Genomic DNA, 22699 nt, shown 5'->3' on the forward strand with positions numbered 1-22699 from the left:
AACCTTTTTATGTATGCGCTTGCTTCGACTGACGTATGAAGCCTGACATCCCCGATAGGTGTTGTCGTTTGTATACGAGGATAGCAGACCCAATGATATGGTCTTGTTAGTCGAGGCTCGACAAACGTTGCCTTATGCTGATATTAATAATGCGCTGCTGAAAAGTAATATTGATTTTGAATAATGCGCTGCTGAAAAGTAATATTGATTTTTAGAATACGGACTCGGTCTAGCCCAAAATTTGACATTATGAGGCGCTCCAAAAAGAATTTCGATAACGGCTATCGATCTCACTTGCATTCCGCTTTTACGGAGATATGTTTGACGTTCCATGAAGTATTCTCACGAGAAAAATATTGCGATCATGCCACTAAGTATATATATGATTGATGTACAACCTGAAAGCTGCTCAGTGGCAAAAATAATTGCGAAGGAGACTATAACGATTGACTCTTAACCGCTAGCAAGCATAGAAAGTGGACACGAGGAATTGCCATTTTAAGCATTCGTGGCGTAAACTGAATTAGTTTTTCTCATCCGCTTCCAGCGACTATTTGATGAAATGTGCTCTAGCGTTTCATGAATCGATCTGACGAATAAGCCCTCCAGCCGCAGCTGCAGGTAACTAGCCGGCTGGTTATCGCGAGTCGTCATCATAATCCAATCAAAAACAGATTTTGGATTTTAATTCGTAACTTTGGTCGACATATAACCACCACAAAGCCGGCGGATGACAACTTTCCATGGTTGGCTCTCGAGGATCTTTTCAGTTTTGACGGCATATCGAATATATAACGGACAGTCTCGGGGCGTAGTCGAAACATCCGTAAGTCAGTTTTTCGGTAACGCCTAGAAGCTAAGCAATATGACCGATTGCTTAGGTCTCTTTAGCGATTTAGATTCGGGTCGCCGCACTAGAGAAGGAAGCTGAGCAACTGAGGATGGCTGAGACAATGGTCGTCTTCAAAAAAGAATTTGACATTTGAGTAGCCCATGAAAGCGAGTGTAAGAACACGTGATGTGTTTGCTGCTCTGTTATGAATGTAACTTAATATCATATTGGCTACCGTCATGAGACATAAATTGTAAGGAGTAGCTTTTTCTTATAGACTTCAAACACTAAACTTGCAGACACTCGATAAAGCCTTTACCCGTGCGCATTCTGTCTGCTTGCAGCATATGCAAGTTACTTCAGTACCATAATTCTGATGTCCAGCCATCGCGTCGCGTACTCAGCGCAAGCCATCTAATAGTCTCGAGATCTAGGGTTGATTTAAGGATAACATCAGAGAAACACACCGTATCATCAATCTATCTCCACTGAAACCAAATCACTTCGTGGCGGTGGCACGGAGGACGCGATAACTAGACCTATTTTTTGTCAAGGAAGAATAAGATCTTGTAGAGGCGTTATTACGCGATATAGCGCCACTCTGATGCGGAGGTTGGTTCCGTTCCAGCATCCGGTTCGCTCTGGACAGTGTTTTCGAAATCTACCCTCCACGCATTCAACGCATCTTGTAGAACCATGTATCCAGAGATGGTCTGCGGATTAAAACAATAACCTAGTATGAAGCACATTTTTTTTGCTATTAAATTTGAAGCTTGATGCGAGACAATGGCCACTGATTAGCCTTGCTGGTATGAAATTTTGTCGAAGAACAGCTCAGCTCAGCGAGGTGATACATCTTGATCAGACGCCCACTAAGACCACAATGCCAGTATTATGTGAAAAGATCCAGTACATAGCTACTATTTATACATTGCTGCCGGAACCGGTAGGCTAGTTAATGAAGGTGATGTATACGGGGAGGGGATTTCTTGTTGACACGTTTCACTTGTGCACACATAGCAATTACGAGCCGCCACTTCATTGCATATTTTCTCTACCAATACATTTCCCAATGAGATATCGTCTGCCCCCTATACTATTTTGCACTTGGGCCCTCGTAAGGGATAGCACCGCATGTTATGTATCGGGTGGTTTCATGTTATACAGCAAGCCTTGTGATAAAAATTGCTGAAACAAACACTTTGGACACGGGATATTCCAGCGTCAGAATATCTTGCTTTTTAGTAATCTTAACAGTGCCACACACGCACATGTAGCATCTGACTAGTATGCTGTACGTATTGATTTAGCATTGCGCGGCTCTACCGTAGTGACAAGCGACGACTCACAGGCGGTAGGTCGCAAATGCGCATTCGCCACCACTTAAGCCGACCCGACTTATATTGACCCCCTGCAATCGGTGCGGTTGACGGTGTCGCCGGGTTTAATAGCTCATGATCTATTTTGGTCACATCAGAACTCAATCAAACCATGTGTACCTTGAACTTGGCAAAAGGAACTTAATGACAAGGAGCTCCTCGTCATGAACAAAATGCTGTTTCAGGTGACATGCCACGTTTATGTCTTATTCACTACTACTTAGAATGTGGCAGAGGCCAAAGATCTCAAATAACTAATTAATGAAATCAGAGGGCCAGAATTTGGGCACACACGAGGCTTTTTTCACAAATTCGATACCGCTCCTTCAGCTACATTTTGACACCATTGGGCATCTTTTCCAAGAAAATTGGTATAGAGCCTTGCCAAGTAAGCGTTAAATGCACAATAGTTGTGAAAGTATAACCTTAGCCAAGCCATCCCCTCAGATTCTGTGGTGGTGCTGCCACTAGCCAATGTACAATGGTCGTGATATTCACAGGACTCTTGCTTTCAAAAGAGTGTTTAACAAAATAGATTTTGTTGGTTCCAAAAACACATTTTCACACATTTACCTATCTTTACAAACAACTTATGCTGTTCGCTAATCTCTAACACGTTTGATTGCCAAGATTTACAAGGCATTTGACATATCTGTCGTCAAAACAGGTATGTGCGTTGGCACGATGTTGCCTGAACAGCTGTTCGACCTGGAGATCAAATTTCGAGGGTGCGTCAGAAAAATCACGGGGCATGACCAGCCACTCCCGAAGCATCCAATTACTGCAGTGAAAGGGAGTCGTTGTATATCACGGAAATTGATACTATATATAGTATCAATTAGTCCTTCAAGGTGCGCCAAATCATGCTCATGTCCTTTGTTAGGCCTATCAAAGCTTAAGCCAGAATATTGAATGCTTTGAGCTATTGTCAGCTTGTGAATTTTGCCACTGGTCATTAGCCGTTCTGACGTAGAAAGTCGGCATAGTAGCTACAGCAACTCCTTCTGATCATACAAAGAGAGCGTCTTTGACGCCAGACTGCTGCTCGGTAAAGGTCATTGACGGTCACTGCAAAATCCTTGATCCATGTCAAAATCAAGGCACGACGCGTTAAAAATTCGATAGCGAACAGTGTGTGTTGAAGCCATTTGATTTTGATTCGTAAATGCACTCAATTCTCGCTGAGCGTTTTTATTGAGCGGTGGAATTGCGGCCCCTTTCATCGCTCAAACATCTGTCTAGCAAAATTTTCTTCTAGATAAGCATAGTGTGCCTCATAGAGACTTTGGTTTGGTAGTCCTCATTACGAGGTACAAATACACGCGCAGACGTTGAGATAATGAGAAGTAGAGTTGATGCGCTCAGATAAACCGATTTAAACTTCTTGCCAATCATTCATGCTTAAATAAAGAAAATTCTCTACTTTCCCTAATCAAAATTTTGGTATCCATTTTTATAAAAATGGCCTCGCTGGTGCCAAAGCTGCTTCCCTGGGGACGGCTTGTGCTGCTGACCAAATCACAGAAGGAACCTCTGCCTGAAAATTATGATTTGTCTCGCTCGAAACATTGCGTTGGACGCGTCGCCAATCGCAGTGACATTCATATCCCCAAACAATTCATCAGTGGCATCGTGAGTCGACTCGCCCATGTACTCACTCAAAGCCATCTAAGCCTCGTGTTGATTGCAGCACTGCATCATCCGTCTGCTAGGAAAAAATGATATGGGAGAAGCTCTCGTTGAAATTGAGGATCTAAGGTGATCGCATGATGAGAGGATCAGTAGATTGATTCGTTTTACAATTGAATGTGCTATGCAGCCGCTACGGTGTATGGGTAAACCTTCGAAAAGTGGGGCATTACAAAAAGGCGACGTTGAGGAATGGTTACGTGATTCACTTTACACCTCCTGAATCTAAAGGTATGTGGTGAATTGTTTATTTGTCAGAAAAGTAAGGGTTTGATATGCGTAATATTGCGGTCAGATGTGTCAGAGCTCGCGTATAAATTTGAACTTCTGTACGTACTGCTGATGAAAAACTATCGCAATCACTTACTAACATTTATAAACACAGACCCGATGGACTGACAAAAGAGAATGAGGCACTTCATGCACGAATGAGTGCTGACGAAATGTCAGTAGCTAGCCGCACGCGTAAGCGCTTTCATGAGGAGCTACAGTGTACGCAGAGTCCTACTAAGGTGGTACCAACGCCTTTGCGTCCTAGACCAGCAAAGAAGCAACGGCAAGTAAGTATCTACCAACAATCGAATCAAGACGAGCCGGTTAAGGAACCGGATAATGGGCACATTGTCACTTCAGCCACGCAACAATCACGTTTAACGACTAAAGAAACGCACTCTCCGACAAAAAAATCAGCTGGTAAGAGACGGCGACGCTCTGAAGAACCGGCATCCGAGAGTAAACTTGCAAAGCTTCAAAAGCAAAATGACGAGCTTAAAGACGTCATTACTGAAAATGCCGTCACATTGATTAAGCAATTACGTAATGCACAAAATGAGCTGGAAGCGTTGCGGAAAGAGAACGAGGCACTTAAGAAAGCTCGCGAGGAAGATATTGCAGCTCTTAAAGAGCTCCATGAGGAAGAGGTCGAAAGGTTAAAGGGTCAAGCTGCAGTAGATTTGGCGAGAATTAAAGAACAAGCCAAGAAGAAGGAAGATTTGTTACAGCAAGAATGCAGCACTTTGAAGAAAGCTCTCGATTATGTCGTTAATGATCCAAAGATGCCCCATCAAATACGAACAATATTCGAGTTAGAGGCAAATGTAATTATGCCTTGATGTCAAAGTATGTCTGAATTTGTGAATACTATGCTAAACCCGGTCACGTCGTTACTAGATCCAAGAGCTTAAGCATCAACTTAAGACCGAGCAAGAGGATCAGGCTTTCCATTTGCAGCATCAAGATCGACCGCAATTGCAAGTCATTATTGTGAAATAGGATACTTCATGCACCTGACACTTACATCAAATCTGCTTGTTATATGTGTACGTAGGACTCCGCCTTCGAGGAAGCAGCTAGTGGAGCTTGAACGAAAGGCTCATGTAGGCCGTCAACTCTGTATATCACAGGAAGAGACAGGTCGGATGATACGACAAATGTACCTTCAAGTCAATGAGCGGTTACAAGAAGAGATGAAAATGTCGGAAAGCATCACAAAACTTCCTTCCAGCCTGTCAGGATCAAGCCAATCGCAAGATTCGATTGACCAGCGACACTCTGACCACCGTAGTTCTCAGCTATCGGAGGCATCGAATGAGCATTCAGTAACTTCTCCGACTGATCCCCCGCTGACAATTGATGTTTCTGAGACAGAGACGAAGAGCGGTGAGACATCGTTAGGACGCCCACCACTGTTTACCATTTTTGGTGCACACAGTACGACAGCAGACACTGGTAACAATACAATTAAACCTGCGATCTTGTCCCAACCAGATCTTTACCGCGCACGTGGAGCCAAGCGAGCAGAGGAAAGGAAGGGGGTACAAGATGAAAATGAAGATGAAGAGGCGACAGGCAGAGATTGAAACGATTGATAAAAGTGTAGATAATGTGATATCTATTTCAATAGTCGCAGACGCGCAATCATGAGGAAAGTAGCTATAAATCTAATAGAAATATTGACAGCCAACTTATGATTTAAAAAACTTTTAATTTAAATTGTAGCTATTATCACAAAAGACCTTGAATTTATGTAAATAGTTCGATAATGATTAATATTACCTCTGAAATCACACAAATTATACATAGTCAGCAAATTAGGGTTTTGAATAAGCACATTTTTTGCATTTATTACTGCATTAATTTGAGTACATTTGCTGGAATGGTACAAGTTGAAGCTCAGGTCCAGCTACTACCGATTCTTTCACAATACGATGACAGTAAGCCGCGAGGAATGGGAGACGTTGGTGGTGGCGGCAGAGCTGGTGGCGACGCTTTGCATGTCATTCTGGCTGGCAATGCGCCGATCTGGACGCTTAGATTCTCTTCCACTCTCTAGCGAGCCTGCAGCATTGTTGCAACCACGCAGTTGCTGGTCGCTGCGAGCTTTAATGTCTTTTCGTGCGGGATGTGCGATTTTCTACATGCTGGTTCAGCTTTGGGATCTGTATCGTTCCAGAGGCCACTGTTTGGCCTTTTACACATCGTGGAATTTCATACTGCAGGGCGTATACTTTACCGGGGCCACGTGGCGTACCAAGCGGCAGCTACAGCGTCAAATAGGTGAGAGAACAGCGATTTACACGGCTTTAGTGGATGAAAGCGAGGATGGAACAGGAAGCCCCTTTACTCGACGAAAAAGGATTATGAGAGCTAGTGGCTTTCATTGGATTGATCTCGAACTGTTGCTGGACATTTGTTTATCTGTGTCGCTTCTCATCTGTGTCGTGGTTTGGGTCGTGTTATATCCGTACGCTGTTAAGATTGGACACCCCGAAATGATTCTGAATGGAGTGAGCTATTGCCAACATGGAATCAATGTGCTTTTATTGCAGATTGACTTTTTTGCCACGAGACATTATGTGTCCAGAGATGCTTTACCACTGATAATGGGCTGGCCGTCGGTATACGCCGTCTTTGCGTGGATTGTGCATGGAACGGTGGCAAGAGGATTTTGGCCTTATCCATTTCTTGACTTAGATACACCGTGGGCTCCGTTTTGGTACGGAGGGCTGCTGAGTGCGCATATTTTAACACTTTTGCTTGTAATGCTGATGTCGAAAGCCAAGAATAGGAGCCAAGTATGATGGCATTAGTAAATAATTGACCGACATGTTCTGAGTATAAAGAGCAGATTTCAGCGAAGAAAGTTTATAAGACATTTTTATGATACCATCTTGACCTCGATTATCTCCCCACCTTCTATACCGTAATCCTGAAGAGTATGATGCTGTGCATGAGTGTACAACAATATTTAATTAAGTTCTGAATGCTACAGACCTTAAATGTTTGCGATGCTGACATTTTCTCACCATCAATAAGGAGCAATAAACTGGATACTCTGCACTTATGCTTGTTTGCGATCTTCGCGAGCAAATTTTGGATCTTGGATGTCTGTAAATATGCGGTTTTCATGAAGCCCCATATTTATACAGCAGGCAAAGAAGACCAACGTACCAGATTGATATAATGGGTCTCGAGATCGCCATTTGCAAATCGAAGCTGTAATTGAATGGGCTGAGGCTGTGGCATTGAAGCCGCAAGATTCTTGAAGCTTACCAAGATTTCATCATTGTCAATCAAACCGTAATACTTCAAAGTTTCGTTCAAGCGAAGCTCTTGGTCATGTATACTTAAAATTACATTGTCTGGATTAACAATGTCATGCCGCTGGCAGTAACTTCCATGAAGTTTGGCGACCGTTGAAGTCTAGATCAGCACATAAAGAACCTTCACGCATCACACACCATGATGCCAACTTATAAACATACCGAGTCAATTTTAAATACTTCGGATCGCTTGCCAGATTTTATTAGTCGTAAACGCAGATACTTCTTCTTTTTGGCTTCATTCTGCTGCGTAAAGTCGACTTTAGCTTCAATAATGTCGCCTGTATCCAAGTCTTCGCTAGCAGGGGTTTTGGAAAGCTGTAAAACCTCGCCATCAAGCGACATCTTAACAGCTGATCGCGGTAATCCATGCAAATCGCAGAACCTTGTGCAAAGCTGGTCGAAGGTCTCTTCCTATATTATACGTGAACACATTCAGCTCTTGACTTCCTTTCAACGGTCAAAAGCTTTTGGCCGACTTGCTCACCTTGTAAATACAAATGTCATCGATAGATCCACCATTCGAACGAACATGCAGAGTAATCCGCGGTCCTTTGTCCATAATTGGCTGCGATGGGTGTGCCACGGACTCGCTATGCTCATCACTGGAATCAGAGTCCAGCGAAATGACTTCCGTATTGTTTACGGCCTGTCTCTTTGTAGTCGAAACTTTTTTCAAGATGGACCGTGTTTGATTAAGCAGTTTGTCCTTTTCCAGTTTTTGACGAATCTCTTTTTCGAGCCTCTCTTTTCTCAAACGTTCTGCCTCACGTTCCATTGGTGTGTACAAGTCATTCTCGTCGTCATCGCTGTCGTCCAGCGTTTTTCTCCCTATTGTAACATGCGGTGCTGCTCGATTTAGACTGCATACAACACCCTTTGCCATTTAACATCACCTGCAGCAAGATTATTTTCACTTTCTGTCGGCAAAAAGCTATTTTTTCGCCTCTTCATTTGCGTCTCTTGTATCGAATATTCCTCGTGATTTTCACCGTCGTTTTCGTCATCGGACGAGGACGAGAGTGATACTACACAAAGAATAGCAGACCACACGTCAAAAGCGTCACTTCGGCTTTGAACGTTGTCAAACGATAAAAGATGAGTAATTGACTTCACAATAAAGGCATCACACCCATCATATGGCGCTTCTTGTTGCGCTCCAATGCGCTGTAGAGCTTCACTTCGTCTTCATCCGAGCTCATTGTGGCGAAATGAAGCTCTCTACTCTCTGATTTGTTAAAATAGAAAATGCAGCCTAACCAATCATGATGAAAAAATTATAACTCAATGGCGCTGTCTTCGTCGAAGAAGCGTAGCCGTGACAATGGCATGAAGAAGGCCTCAGACTCTAAAGAATCAGCATTGTCTACTGATTCTGCTAAAAGCAGCAGTAGTGATGACTCTGATGATGAGGATGATGACGTGGAAACCGCAATGTTTCGTCCAGCTCCACTGACGGAGCCTGAAGAGACTGATCAGGAAGAGAAACTTGATGCGAGATCTATATTTCTAAAACGAGATGACTTGAGCTCAAAACATCAGAATGAGAAGGTGGAGAATACAGAGGAGCAAAATGAGGGGCTAGAGGAGGAAATCAAACGCAAGACAGAGGCCACGGTCTACGTTGAAGGCATTCCATATGAAGCTAATGAAAGCGACTTGGTGACATACTTCTCGTCCTGTGGTACGGTGCGTGAGGTGCGTATGCCACGCTATCAGGACTCGGGCAAGCCTCGTGGCTATGCCCACGTGGTATTCGACGAAGAGGCCTCGCTGGAGATGGCGCTGAAGTTGGACGGCAAGTACCTATTCAAGCGCTATTTATCCATTCGGCGAGCCGAAACTCCGCGAGCTGTGGAGCAGGCTTTAACGGAAAAGAGCCAAAATGCCACAAAAAAGGTCATCAAGGGATGTCGCACCGTCTACATCAAGCAGCTTCCGTACGAGGTTGAGGAAGGCACCATTCGTGAAGCACTAGCATCTTGTGGCACTATCACCAGTGTCCGTTTGCCAATTTGGAACCACACTAAGAAGCTTAAGGGCTTTGGATACGTCGAATTTTCAAGCGAGAACGAAGCGCTGGCTGCCGCCCGACGCAGTGGCATGAAGATTGGTGACCGCATGGTAATTATCAGCTTAGACGCATCTGGAAGCGCACCAAAGTCGAGTTTTCGACAACGAGATGGTCAGTATTGGAGCAAGGGCGAGGAGGCAAAGAAATCACTGGCTAAGAAAATTAGTGAGAAGCAGCTACGCCAGTCTGGTAACAAAAAGCGAAAGAACAAGTAGATTTGCTCCATATTATCTTCATAAACATAGAATTATGTCAACGTTGCATTCTGTTAAAGCCTGTTCCAACACGAACTTATTCATGACGTGAAGGCGATGCGGTTTGGTGGTAGATCTATGACGTCAAAGTTGCGAAATCCCTGCACGCCCGCCGTGTGCTGCACCTGGTCAAACCAGCGCACGAGATTGGCAAACTGATCACGCTGAGTCGGTGAGTAACTGCTTACAGCCGCGTGGAGTGCATAAAAAACCGAAGCATCCGCAAGCGTCAAGCGGTCGGCCGCCAGGTATGTTTTCTTAATCAAAAAAGCCTCCAGAATTTGCCAAAATGTCGACGCATTTGATGGCGAACAGCGTTGAATCCCTCGTGCAAATGCAATCCACATGGCCACTTGAGCTCGCTCAAACGGAGTTTGACCGAGAAGCTCATCCTCGCGATCAGCGAAACGCGCGAGATACTTGGAGATAGTGGAGGGCTCATAAATCTCTATAGTCTTACTTAAGCGCACACGCAGTCGTCCAGAGCCAGCTGAACCTAGATTTACGCCGCAAACGCGTGCAATAAACCGAACGAATTCGGCGTCTGCCGACTGGTCTAGTGATATCGACATGATGAGATTGCAGGTGATTTTCGCATACCATCTTAGGTTTTTCTAGTACCCTGAAATTGAAATACCGGTAGCAACAATAATCAAATATATTTTTTTTCATCAAGTTTCCCTGTATCGAGTGGCTGTGGCCGTGGGCGTATTCGGACCTTACTTAAAACGAGATTGTGATATTGACGTACTCAGCTGGAAATGCTCTAGGCTCAGGTGGTGCCCACTTGCGATCTCATAGACGCTCTTTTGTGCACGACATGTCTACATGACGAATATTGTTTGTATGTTGACACGCTTGAGTCTAATATTCTTCCTGATCTAATGTTTGAGATCGACGCGCCCTTATTGTTTCCATGTATCGCGAGGAATAGTAGAATATAGCGTGCCTTGAAGACGTCGTAGCCATCTCGGTGACAGAATGACAATAAGTTGCCTGGCAATATGGAGACTTGGGTTTGCTACTTCATTGTGACGTCTCTTATTAAGGCGACGTGTCGTGTCAGCGAAAATACATTTATTCTGCCAAATCAAATTCTGAGTACGTGGGTGCTATGTCAAGCGGTGAGGCCTGGTCAGGCTGTTGGCTAAACAATATCAATATACATTTCGATGGTCACGCTGCATTATTGACTGCTACATCAGAAAAAAAAGCGTTGTGTGCTGCCTCATTAAGTCATAACAGGGTGTCATTACTCACGCTGCAGAGTGCACCTCCCATCTCGGATTAAATGCGCTAGTTGGGTTCAGTCAAGCTACCAATGTTTAATTGAATAAGCTGTCAATTTGTATGATTCGTTGTGTGACGACAATTGGCTAGCAAACATGGCTGCACATTACGAAATTGCATTTAGGAATATAAAAACAAAGTGGCTACCAAATTGCGGTGGAAGTTCGTGACAACCACTGCTGCTAAAGAAAAGGAGCAAACTGCTCAAATTTGCAGTTTGGTTGCTTTATCGTGCTGATAAGTCAGTGTTGAACTTGGTCGCATGGTGGAAGTGAACGAGTTGTTTTGCTGATCACGTGAGCAGCAGGCTGAAGTGACACGTGCGGCTAGGAATATTTTGTCGATAAAAAATGCTGTGACTTTTATGGTAAGGTACCTGAGCCACGAAAACTTTATCGCACCCTAAACATTTTGACGGTGCTGGCTACTCCACGCTGCCATCTCTATGTTCTTCAGGATGTTTCATGCGGATGGTATTAGTTGTCATTGCCTTAAAATGTAAAACGACGATACAAAAGCACATACCTTCAACGTCCCTTTGTGGGAGGTCGTCTGAAACTGGCAACAGTTCTGGATTGGGAATGAAGGGATGCAAGGAAAAAGTTGGTTTGTTCTCGAATCGAAAAAGCAGTGCTTCGACAAGCCAAGCAAGTCGTGTGAGTCTACAATGGTCTGTGCCCACGCTATCGGGCAAACCACCAAGCGCTCGGGGTGGCCACTCGTCGGTAATAACAGAAGCGCATCTTTTAATTTTTGGTGGGCATCATTACGGCAGTGCTGGAGGGTTCGTGTATCTGAATGATTTGCACCGTTTGAATCTAAAGACATCGTCTTGGGAAGAGATGCTTTTGCCAAAGGAGCTGTCTCGTTCACGTCAGCCAATTGAAGATAGTGAAAAAAATATGTCTATTGAGTTACCAGCTCCACGATATGGTCACTCTGCTATACTTCTCAATGAGGATAAACGTATGTTTATATTCGGTGGCCGTGGAGTTGAAGGTGAAGCTTTTCGGGATATATATTTCTTTGATCTAAAAGCCTTAGCCTGGATGCAGGTGCAATGGACCACAGATTCCCCTGCTGGACGCTACGGGCATGCAGTAGCCTCGGTAGATAAAGAAAAGATGTTCATTTTTGGCGGTTGGGATGGCAAAAAGAGTATGAACGATATGTGGTCTTTCAATTCAAAATCTTTTACTTGGCGTCGACCAAAATGCTCTGGTCAGCCACCCACCCCTCGGCACAACCTGTCAATGATAGATCTAAATCAATGGACAGGTGTAGATGATGGTCTTACCTCTCTACTCTTATACGGAGGGTACACAGTGGTTTCAAACGCGTTGCCAGTATACAACAAAGATGTTTACATTTTAAACGTTGCAGACTTGTGTTGGAGCCGTCCTAGATTAGTTGGCGAATATCCCCCTGGCTCTTTCGGTCAATCAATGAACCTTGCTGGAGCTACCAGTGAAGCTAAAATTGCATTGATACTTGGTGGATGGTCCGGCACGGATAGCACACCACTATTTATTGGAGACAAACAAGTCCGTGACCTTGTTCGAGAAACAGCGCGGAAAGAGCGAATTCTTAGTAACGAAAATGATGCTAATGAGCGCACTGAAAAACGAAATAGACGCAAACGCAAGATGCAACACGAACAAGACCTTCGCTGTGCATCTTCGCATGCACGCGTGTTGGATTTGCAGGCTATGGAGTGGCATTGCGTGTCTGCGCACGGTGTCGCGGTAGCAAATCGTTATGGCCACACGTCGAACATCGTAGGTCGTCACGTCTTTCTCTTTGGCGGCTGGGACGGCAATCGAGCGCTTGATCAACTAGTTGTAGGCGAGCTGTCCATTGATTTAGCTTCCACACCAATCAGCGATTGCTAATGCAATAAACAGACTTTGTTTCCAGCGTGTCTAAATTTAATTGCAGGGAATTATCAAGCTGTCAATTACTCCAAACGATCAATAGCAGCTTTAATGTCTTCAATAAAGTCCGTTAGGGGCTTTGCACCATGCACCTTATTGTCACGGGTGCGAATATTGACCTTGTTAGAGCTTTGTTCCTTGTCGCCTACAACGAGAATATAGTTATACCCCAACACTTGTGCCTCACGCACTCGCTTGTTCAATGTCTTGCTGCCGTCTCGGACATCCACAAACAAACCACGATGGGATACATTCTGCAGTTTGCTCGCAACCTCATTAGCATAATTATGGTGTGCCTCTGCGATGGGCAACACAGCAATTTGGCGAGGACTAAGCCACAATGGCCACTTGCCACCCGTATGCTCGATGAGGATGGCCATCATTCTCTCAATTGATCCTAGCACAGCACGGTGTATGATAATCGGAGTGTGTGGCTTTCCGTCAGGACCATCGTATTTAAGCTCAAAGTTGATCGGTAGTTGAAAGTCCAGCTGGATCGTGCCACACTGGTGTTGGCGGTTTAAAGCATCCGTCACAACGACATCAATCTTGGGACCGTAGAACGCACCATCGCCTTCATTGACGCTCCAAGGTTCTCCAAATTTATCTAAAGCCACTTGCAATTGATCTTCAGCGTCATCCCACAGCTCCAACTCTCCCATGTAATGGTCAGGACGAGTTGAAAAGCGTAGATTAAATGAGAAATCGAAAATGCCGTACACGTGTTTAATAAAGTCTAAAGCTTGTAAAATCTCTGATTGGACTTGAGCAGCCGTACAGAAAATATGTGCATCGTCTTGGTGAAAGCGACGAACACGCGTGAGTCCTGTGAGAGCACCAGACGCCTCGTTTCGGTGAAGTGCCGAAAAATCAGCTAGACGCACGGGTAAATCGCGATATGAGTAAGTCTGTGCCTCTCGAAAAATCAGACAGTGCCCTGGACAATTCATAGGTTTCATGCCAAATTGATCGGTCTCCTCTTCAAATTCACGGCCATGCCCTTGACATGTTTTAGAATCAGTGGCAATTCCCTGCGTGACCATAAACATATCATCGTGATAATTCTTGAGATGACCCGACGTCTCCCACAATTCCTTTTTGAAAATCAATGGCGAAATAACTTCGCTGTATCCACGACGGCGATACTCCCCACGAATAAAGTCAACAAGTGCATTAAACACTCGGGTCCCATGAGGCAAGAAAAAAGACGATCCAGGGCTGAGTGGATGAAACATAAAGAGTTGCTGCGCATGGCCGATAAGACGATGATCACGTTTTCTCGCTTCTTCTTGTGAAGTACGCCACTCCACGAGCTGTGCGTTGTTGGGAAACGAGATTGCGTAAACGCGCTGCAGCAGTTCCTTGCCTTTCCAATGCGACGCGCCACATCGCGTGATTTCAAAGGATGATAGCATACCTGTAGATATACGCAGAGTAATATTCGCATAAGTGATTCTCTTTTCCAAGATACAGATCAATTTGAATGTATGCCAACGTGTAGCTCGCCGTCACTCATTGCGAGAGCGGGTTGTCGTTCCATCGACAAGAGGTGTTTTTTAGGACTGACGAAGAGGAGCATTTGAGTATGAGAAGCTTAAGGGAGCAGTAGTTAACATTCTACAGCCCCCTTTGCCCTCTACTTCTCGTAAAAGTCCAACACGCAGCGGACATGCAAATTACTTACCAGTATGAGGAACGTGAGGACCACGACAGAGGTCAATAAGTGGACCACAACGATAAAGTGAGATAGCCTCTCCGTCAGGAATCGTTTGCATCATGTCTCTTTTAAATTCGGAGTATTCGAACAATTGTTCTGCAAATTTGCGTGTCACCAGAAGCCGTTCAAATGGCTGCCTGGCCTTTACTATATTCTTAACACCACGATGAAGCGCGTCAAAGTCCGCTTCAGATACCGTGAGTCCGTCCTGTAGAAACATTTCGTAAAAGAAACCTCCTTCTTTTAGTGACGGACCATCCGTAAGTCGAATTTTATCTTCAAACTTGTTCTCTAGCGCCTGACCCAGTACGTGGGCTGACGAGTGCCAAAAAATGCTCTTGCCTTCGTCGCTCGAAAAGCTGCCCTCAAACATTCATAGTTATACTCAAATCAATTTGACATACCATCTAAATTATTAATCAATTCGTACTCAAGTAATTGTAATGTCCCTGAGCGTTCTAATGGCGTTTGCAGGTCCAGTACCTCACCTGTGTCTTTCATCATTGAAGCCAATGCCTGGAATTTGGGTAGATCTAATTCCTTCATATGTTTAAGCACATCAATGCTGGTAGATACGCCAGTCACGCCGCGAAAGACAAAAGTTTGTCCCGCCGGAGATTGCACAGCCAACTCCAGCGGCTCTGCACGTTCTAATGCATCCTGTGTGACCAACAATTGTGCTTCCTGCTGTCGCTTCGCTTCCTGCATCCAAAGAGATACACGGTCTTTTCGATAAGAAACCGTAGCTAGTCCAGCGCCGGGCTGGCGCAGGAATTTATATCGTAATACTCGTGAAAGCATGTTCGTTGACGCGCAAAAACCACAATACTTCTTCTTGACTTTTTTATTGGTGAGGAACGCACTATAAAATACATCGAACTCATCACAAACATGAAAATATGAATATATATATTCAATTAGATTAGTAATGGCGCCATTAAGTTACCGCCTTACAGTACACGTTCGTAAATTTCAGAGCTGGTCAACGAGTCGAAAGGAAGTAAAGCTACGATTTCGCTGCACAGAATGTGGCAAGTGCTGCACCGGTCGGGGTGGCCGTGTGCGCGTGAATGATCGAGAGATTAAGGAGCTGGCAGCTTTTAAAAACTTGACCGTAAACGACTTTAAGCGGAAGCATACGCTTGAACTGAATAAAAACAACAATGGGCAAAATGTGACGCAATCAATTTTATTGCAAACATCCGATGACAACCAGTGTATCTTTTTACAAGGATCGAAGTGTTCCGTCTACAAAGGTGTAGCCGATTGTTTGTTCTTTACTAGGCAATACTAACTGATTTCATCCCTATCTTGCGCACAGTGAGGCCAACCCAGTGCCGAACGTTTCCGTGGTGGCCAGAGCATCTCGTTTCGGAGTATGATTGGCAGCTTGCGGCAAATCAGTGCGAGGGAATTCATGTGAACCAAGAAGATGTGCAGGATAACATTCCAGTGTATACCTTCGATGACGTGATATTACAAACTATTATGCACGACGTAAGAAAATTTAATGCTATTCTAATGTTTAATGATAGACTTTTAATCATCAACCTATTCTAGATTCACCGTTCAGGTGAGAATTATACGTACGACGAACTGCAGCAGCTGTTGCGTGACTTGCGAGAAGTGGAGCCTCAATTCATTAATGAGTACAAAGCCGAGCTACTTAACAAGTTTTCAAGACAAATTGTCTACCATGACAACGAAGTCACCGTTCTAGATACTTTCTTTGAAGAAGAAATCAAGCCTACACGCAAATTTGTGTATAACAATCGTCCGCACTTAATACAGAGTGAAGTGGCATTGAGCAAGATGCCATCACACTCTGAGGAAAAGTTTGATCGAAGCTCGTTGGCGCTAGATGTCCACAGAGCCCTATGCCTGTCATTTGCGTGGTTGCCAAATGAAAAGATACAGTCATCGATCCGCGTTATCGTGTTTGGTGGCGGGGCGTGCACGCTGCCGCTATTTTTACTAGAGCATCACTCATCGAAGGAAATTATGCAGCTTGTCACTGTTGAACCGTGTAGAACGGTGAATGAAATAGCTCGGCGCTTTTTTGGAGTTGACTCAGCTTTAAAGAGCGATTCACGGCTTTCGATTCAAGAGACAACCGGCGAGGATTTTGTCTTAAATTATACGAAGGCTGCTCCATTTGATATTGCAGTGTTTGATGTTGAGGCTGGTAAGAGCTGTGATGGTGTGTGGGCTCCATCGATTGGTATGCTTGATGTGAGCTTTTTAGAAAGAATGAAGTGTCTACTTATTTCTGGGGGCGTTATGGCGATTAACGTGATTACTGAAACAGAAGAGGCGCTGAGTAATGTAGAGGCTAAAATTGGGCTAGTTTTTTCACGTGGGTTGCGACTTTCGCTGCCAACAAACACAGTGCTCTTTTTTTTCAATGAGGATAGCAATGTCAATACTGTTTTGAATGTGGTCGAGTATATTCGATCGGTGCAGAGAAGTGAATTCCAAACACGTTATGCTTTAACACCATCATTGCTGAAAAAATATCAACTGACTGCAATTGAATCCAAAACATTGACAAAATGAAAAAAAATGGACACGGGTTCTTATCACAGCTTATAGCATGCGAATGCGCTGGTGTAAATTTACATTTTTTCAAAGCAAGACAACAATTATTCTTGCAAGCGCGGTGGGAAGTGGTCAGCATTTTTTTTTAAATTGGTGCTACCCGAAATATCGCCAAGGCGAATTGGTGCCAACTCTATTTTCGGGTCGTGGTGCATGACTCGAATTAAAAGATCGTCATGCATACAACATGCTAAGCATGTGTCAAAATTGGTGTTGATTGATGATTTCAGTAGTGTTAGCCTTGAAGGCAAGTTGCCTTGAAGGCAAAGTCAAACGATATCTTATGTCGTCGTGCTTTTAACGCACATACCAGAATGCACTAATGATGTCAATTTGGTCCGTTTCTTTGTTGTATTGACAATCTATCTGCACTTGTTTAAAATCAACAGAAGAAAATACAGCGTGAACTAGCAACAAATGATGCAGAAATTTAGTCAGTAGGGCTGGTTTAAAGCGACGAAATTGCCGAGGCATAACTACAATATGGACACTAAACTGATCGATTCCGAGTATCATATCAATTATTTTCGCTTTTTAATACATCGGCGTGACACAAGTCTTACGCGTACGCCAAAATAATGCCAGGAACACTGAAGGCCGGTAGAAACACCAAAGATCACAGATTATAGAAGTATCCTAGTGATATTGAGTCTGCTTTAGGTGGGAGAAAAAGGCATCCGACCGGAGTTAATCTTCACAGATGGCTCCAAAAACCTCATGATTTGGTTCCAAACGATTATAATCGACTAATGCAACGAAAAACGTTCTTAACCAGAGCAACTTGGCGTATCGAGATTTTTTCTAGATATAGCACAATGACAGATTCTGTAATGTCAAATGAGGATTAATTTACTTCGCTGAAATTTATCTTAGAGTTATCAAGACATAGTAATACACTTGTAGTTGGCTCAGAGAACAGCTGCTTCCTCACGACCTGTAGATCAGGTTTGACAGGGTCACGGTACGAACCAATTCTTTTCCTGGTTTCATGTCAAGAGCATCCGAAGACTTGCAACAAAAGTGAGAAGATGCGAAAAGACAATTGATGTATCGGCTCGGACAGGGGTTAACGTCGTTGGCATTTCCGCGAGACTTCAAAGGCTGAACGAAGTTTTGAAGTGGTAAAGTTGAGGGTGATGTGACTTTGTGTAGGCGAGGATTGTTGGAACCCCAACTGAGAGCCCTGAGGGCAGCTAGCCTCACGTTACGCAAAACATAGGGCTTGATTTCCAAAGATTGTATATATTATAGAATTAGTGAAATCAAACATCATTGAATCTCACTCTCGAAATTGAAGAGTGTATTTGGAAGCGAGTTGCTTAAGACACCTCTGGGTGGATTATACGGATCCATCCCCATACGTTTATGAGCGCAGGCCCGTAGAGTCAAACCTCCCGCTGAGCAAGATGTACGGAAACCTCATTGCGTTTGACAGCACCTGTCGTCTGTTCATAACCAGGTCTAAAAAAACCTTGCTTTCTGTGAGGATAGGCTGTATATTCATCTGTCCTTAAACAGATAACAGACACGCTAGTTGCTTAACCCCGAGATGATATGGCAACTAACTGTAAAGAAGTGGAATCCGAAATTGCATTTGTGAAGCCGTATCACAAGCTATAGGAATGCGCTGGTTAAACCCCTTACAAAATCGCCCCAACCAAGCGCTGGTGAATGCACGATCGGCTTCCATCGCTTATTCTAAATATCTAATATCTAAATGGGGATAAAAATCTTTCTGGTCATAACAGAACAGTTAAGATGACCGTGAATTTAGCCATAGTGCAGACTGAACAACAGCGTAACGCGGTCGAGATCTCCACGCAGGGAGGCCGAGCACATGAATGGGCTTGAACTGCAATAGCTCTGCAAAATAGCTTTTTCGACCTGGAAAGCAACGAAGCAACCGATAATGCAGGTGTTCGTACCGCCTATTCAGGCGTACCGTGTGCATTTGAATTCCTTGTTCACCCGTCAATGGAGGCAAAATTTGGAGGACTATGTTCAGTAAACTCTTTTTTTCCCGTTTGACGGAAGATCTCTTTGGAAAAACGAAGTCAGTCACTATATTCATGGAGGATCTCCGTGCAGGTGTGGTGAGCACAGAAACCTTTTACGTTTACCCTAACTATTTCATGGAGGCGAAGAGATTCGTATTAATTGCGGGTGACAGCTTTTATGCCTCAAGTGCCTGTTGATATGCAGTTGGTGGAGGCTCTATGAGCAAAACGAAGACGATGGATCCCAGCCAAGCTTAGGAGGGAGCAAGTTCTCTTCGGTTGTTGGGCAGCACCATAGAGGTTGCAGGTGCTGCAATTGTTTTTATTAAACACAATGCGCGGCGTATCCCCCTTGTCTCGGTTGAGAAATTTTAAAGGCTTAAATCATGCGGATATCGAATACGTAATTAGAATCCCCAGCGCTTCCGGAAATTGTCTATTGTTTTTGGTAGCCACTTGACGTACGTAATTACACGACGCCTTTGATTAACGATAACTTCAACGGCTTGACAAAGCCTAAATGCTGATTTAAACGGCAGAGTTGAACAGCTAACGAACTTAGACTGTGAGTCCCACCTCGCTCAAAGATAGCCATTTTGGAATCAAGAACAGTTATCATGCTCTTTGACCTTCACGAAGTAAATAGTTTTTAAAAACCGCCTTGGGCCTACTTGGTTTGGAAATTTCCTCAAGATGACATTTGGCCTTCTCTGCATGAGAGCCAGTCACAGATTTTTTTAGCCTTTACAGGCGGCTTAGGGCTTTAAAGTGTATAAACATTGGCTCTTCTTATTTCTGAATCCTACCAACAGGTATGTCATAGCTAAACGCCAAGATCCATGGATTGACTGGAATCCATAAACGTTATGTGCCACGCTTTTCTTGTCAAATGCAGCCATTGTGATTCAACTTAGCACCTATGCTAGAAGCCAGTATTGCTCTTGTCACATGCATGCTGCTGCAGCTTTGGTACAGAATATGAAATTGCTCGACATGACCTGAGATCTCAGAAGGCACCAGCGGTAGTAGTCCGCAATTTTATAGGATAACACGAAATTAGTGCTCGTACATTGCGACCCCGTAGTGTTTGTCTGGTGAGACTGCAATGAGAGTGGTATGTCGTGGTTCTCTAAAAGAATGTCATGTGACGCATTCGGTTGCAGCTGTAAGCTGGGGTCTCCTGTTCCACTCTGTCGCCGTGTACTTTGCATAAAAAAATCTTTCACTGTTCGAGTCCACGAATTCAAACAGACAGTGGTTAGGTCCAAACGCATTACTCAAACATGGAACCGAGAGCATTAAAGATAACCAGCACTGTAAGTTCAGAATGCTACTTTAAATGTACACACATCAGAAACATATATCTAGACAGAAAATACGTCTTGCTCTTCGTCATAATGATACGTCTTTCTTTTTGACGTGTGGCTAGCAGTCCACGTGTACCTAGGGCACATGGTTTAAAAGCCTAATTGGTGCTTATGAAAAATAGCAAATTCAGCAAGTGTAGTGTAAATTTTGTACAATCGTCATGAAATACAATAGTTCCAGGTATGTAATGTTTAAGTACGCAAGATTTTAGTATATGCTTCGAGACATCATGTTTCAGATCCAATGGAGACAAATAAGAAAGGTTGTTGTCATGGTCTTCAAAGTGAGAAAGCAGACTGTATGTCGCGACAGGCCCCAGTTCAATCAAGGATGTTCGTACTTTATCTGATGTTTATGTTTTCTGAGATAGTATTACTATGCGACGCGTCCGTTGTGTGGAGCAGTGAAAGTTACGGGTTTGTTAATGTTTCGCTGAGATAGTATTACTATGTGACGTGCCCGCTGTGTGAAACAATGAAATGTTACGAGGTTGCGAAATTAAAAGCTGAATGGTATGCCTTGGGTAGTCCCAGAAGATAAAATACTTCCCTCAGTACCATCGACATCTCACAGGGTGATTGCAAGGGAATAAAAGACAGTAAAGTATCACTGCTGGGATGAGAAGAGAAGCCGAGCTCATCATAACTCACGGATAAAGTTTTATTTAACTTTTGCCGAGCACTGAGTGTGAGGATTGTGACGGCTATCTGGAAGGGTCCATCAAATTCTTTGATAATAAAATATCACGATGCGGTGGCAGGAGACTCATCGCGCCTGTTGTACCCTATATTGAAGAGTGCATCATGAAGTTGACATAATTTGTGGAACCAAGTACTGCGTGCAATTACAATGGTACAACAAATAAAGTATGAAGTCATAGATTCGTTTTTCGTGCAATGCACAAGACAACATTGGCGAAAGTAAGTAAACTACTATACTCGGCGCCGCTTTCTGGATTAAACTGGCTCATGGAAAGTGACGTATACATGATTATAAATAACAAGCCAAAATACAGTATTTTTATGCATAAACCTTTTCCTGGAAAGGATGGACCGGTGGACAATACGGTCGAGCACACCTTGTTCAACGCTCTTGACTCTACCGATGAGTATAATCAACTGCTGATCAAAGTTCGGTAAGTCCACGTGGGCCTTGGTAATGGCTACATGATTAGACTGCCTACCATATTAACAACAATCAATCATCTAGTGACGCAGCTGCTAAGGCAATGTTGTGCTTATGTGCAAATCTCTTTCATTGTTTTTTGTAAAGTCGTCAAAGCACACTTATTCAGATGTGTACATTAAGTTAAGCACGGGGACAGTGTCTGAGTGTACCCAACATTTTGTACTCCCATACAAATAGGTGAGTCGTTGACGTGGACAAAGTCCGCTGTCCAGGATGCTTCATGGGTAATGCCTATTTGCAAATCGAAAAAATAAGATCATTGTAGACTGGACAATGACACCTACTCAGAAGGGCTAAAATACTTAGTTTGCCCGACTACTTGTACAAGTATTGTGCGAACTGTTTCAATTTGGCGCGTGACTTCATCATTTTTCTTCGATTGATGCAGCGGCGCGGAAGTAAAGTCGGGACCCGAGGTTGTCAAAGTAAACTTCACGACTTCTTTTTTCTGGACATGACGACGGCTCTTTCACGCACTTTGACGTTTGCCATAGACTATGTCTTACTTCAAGCAGCTGCCAATGGGCAAGAACGCGTCATCTATTTTGCGTTTGCCAGCTTCCAACGGTAGAAATAAATGTTACCGTACATGACGTGTAGCTATTAATATTGACGCAAGCTCACGATAATTCAGAGTAAACTTGCTAGGATCTGAGCTATTCGTAATCTTGCCACATATCACAAAGAATGACACGATGATTATCGTTTTCTGCAACTATAACGTCGAGGTCGGGCTTTAACGTAAGAGAGGTCTGTTTGTGTAACGGGGTTACACGT

At 43.8% G+C, this 22699-nt stretch overlaps 9 protein-coding genes across 9 annotated transcripts; 4 read left to right on the forward strand and 5 right to left on the reverse strand.

Annotated features, from left to right (window-relative positions):
* Positions 1–2417: 2417 nt before the first annotated feature.
* Positions 2418–2650, reverse strand: PHALS_14160 (uncharacterized protein; the record flags this gene model as incomplete). Its single annotated transcript, XM_024729911.1, has 2 exons — positions 2418–2465; positions 2531–2650. 2 exons carry the CDS (start codon positions 2648–2650, stop codon positions 2418–2420), a joined length of 168 nt encoding a protein of 55 aa, XP_024580242.1.
* Positions 2651–3672: 1022 nt separating this feature from the next.
* Positions 3673–5759, forward strand: PHALS_14161 (SMAD/FHA domain; the record flags this gene model as incomplete). The annotated part of the gene is made up of 7 exons (XM_024729912.1): positions 3673–3843; positions 3902–3969; positions 4031–4131; positions 4196–4229; positions 4286–4997; positions 5071–5150; positions 5228–5759. The coding sequence occupies 7 exons, from the start codon at positions 3673–3675 to the stop codon at positions 5757–5759; spliced, it is 1698 nt and encodes a 565-aa protein (XP_024580243.1).
* Positions 5760–6923: 1164 nt separating this feature from the next.
* Positions 6924–8704, reverse strand: PHALS_14162 (Ubiquitin domain; the record flags this gene model as incomplete). The annotated part of the gene is made up of 8 exons (XM_024729915.1): positions 6924–7010; positions 7076–7108; positions 7174–7287; positions 7351–7602; positions 7665–7916; positions 7990–8333; positions 8399–8530; positions 8635–8704. The coding sequence occupies 8 exons, from the start codon at positions 8702–8704 to the stop codon at positions 6924–6926; spliced, it is 1284 nt and encodes a 427-aa protein (XP_024580244.1).
* A 232-nt stretch (positions 8705–8936) lies between these two features.
* Positions 8937–9791, forward strand: PHALS_14163 (31 kda chloroplastic; the record flags this gene model as incomplete). Its single annotated transcript, XM_024729916.1, has 1 exon — positions 8937–9791. One exon carries the CDS (start codon positions 8937–8939, stop codon positions 9789–9791), a length of 855 nt encoding a protein of 284 aa, XP_024580245.1.
* Positions 9792–9871: 80 nt separating this feature from the next.
* On the reverse strand, positions 9872–10402 carry PHALS_14164 (Glutathione S-transferase; the record flags this gene model as incomplete). Its single annotated transcript, XM_024729917.1, has 1 exon — positions 9872–10402. The coding sequence occupies one exon, from the start codon at positions 10400–10402 to the stop codon at positions 9872–9874; it is 531 nt and encodes a 176-aa protein (XP_024580246.1).
* A 1299-nt stretch (positions 10403–11701) lies between these two features.
* Positions 11702–13012, forward strand: PHALS_14165 (Kelch repeat-containing proteins; the record flags this gene model as incomplete). Its single annotated transcript, XM_024729918.1, has 1 exon — positions 11702–13012. One exon carries the CDS (start codon positions 11702–11704, stop codon positions 13010–13012), a length of 1311 nt encoding a protein of 436 aa, XP_024580247.1.
* Positions 13013–13077: 65 nt separating this feature from the next.
* On the reverse strand, positions 13078–15572 carry PHALS_14166 (threonine-trna ligase; the record flags this gene model as incomplete). Its single annotated transcript, XM_024729919.1, has 3 exons — positions 13078–14471; positions 14739–15130; positions 15202–15572. The coding sequence occupies 3 exons, from the start codon at positions 15570–15572 to the stop codon at positions 13078–13080; spliced, it is 2157 nt and encodes a 718-aa protein (XP_024580248.1).
* A 127-nt stretch (positions 15573–15699) lies between these two features.
* PHALS_14167 (Predicted spermine/spermidine synthase) lies at positions 15700–17327 on the forward strand (the record flags this gene model as incomplete). Its single annotated transcript, XM_024729920.1, has 3 exons — positions 15700–16027; positions 16093–16268; positions 16332–17327. The coding sequence occupies 3 exons, from the start codon at positions 15700–15702 to the stop codon at positions 17325–17327; spliced, it is 1500 nt and encodes a 499-aa protein (XP_024580249.1).
* PHALS_14750 (uncharacterized protein) lies at positions 17328–18213 on the reverse strand. Its single transcript, XM_036407585.1, has one exon. The coding sequence runs from the start codon at positions 17883–17885 to the stop codon at positions 17667–17669; it is 219 nt and encodes a 72-aa protein (XP_036263274.1). The 5' UTR covers positions 17886–18213; the 3' UTR covers positions 17328–17666.
* Positions 18214–22699: the final 4486 nt, after the last annotated feature.

The sequence above is a fragment of the Plasmopara halstedii genome, assembly GCF_900000015.1.
Source record: "Plasmopara halstedii genome assembly, contig: Scaffold_816, whole genome shotgun sequence".
In the NCBI taxonomy this organism is placed as follows: domain Eukaryota; phylum Oomycota; class Peronosporomycetes; order Peronosporales; family Peronosporaceae; genus Plasmopara; species Plasmopara halstedii.

Bases quoted from the DNA above. Each gene is read 5' to 3' on its own strand.
- PHALS_14750 (XM_036407585.1), bottom strand. From the start codon at position 17,885: ATGATACTCGGAATCGATCAGTTTAGTGTCCATATTGTAGTTATGCCT.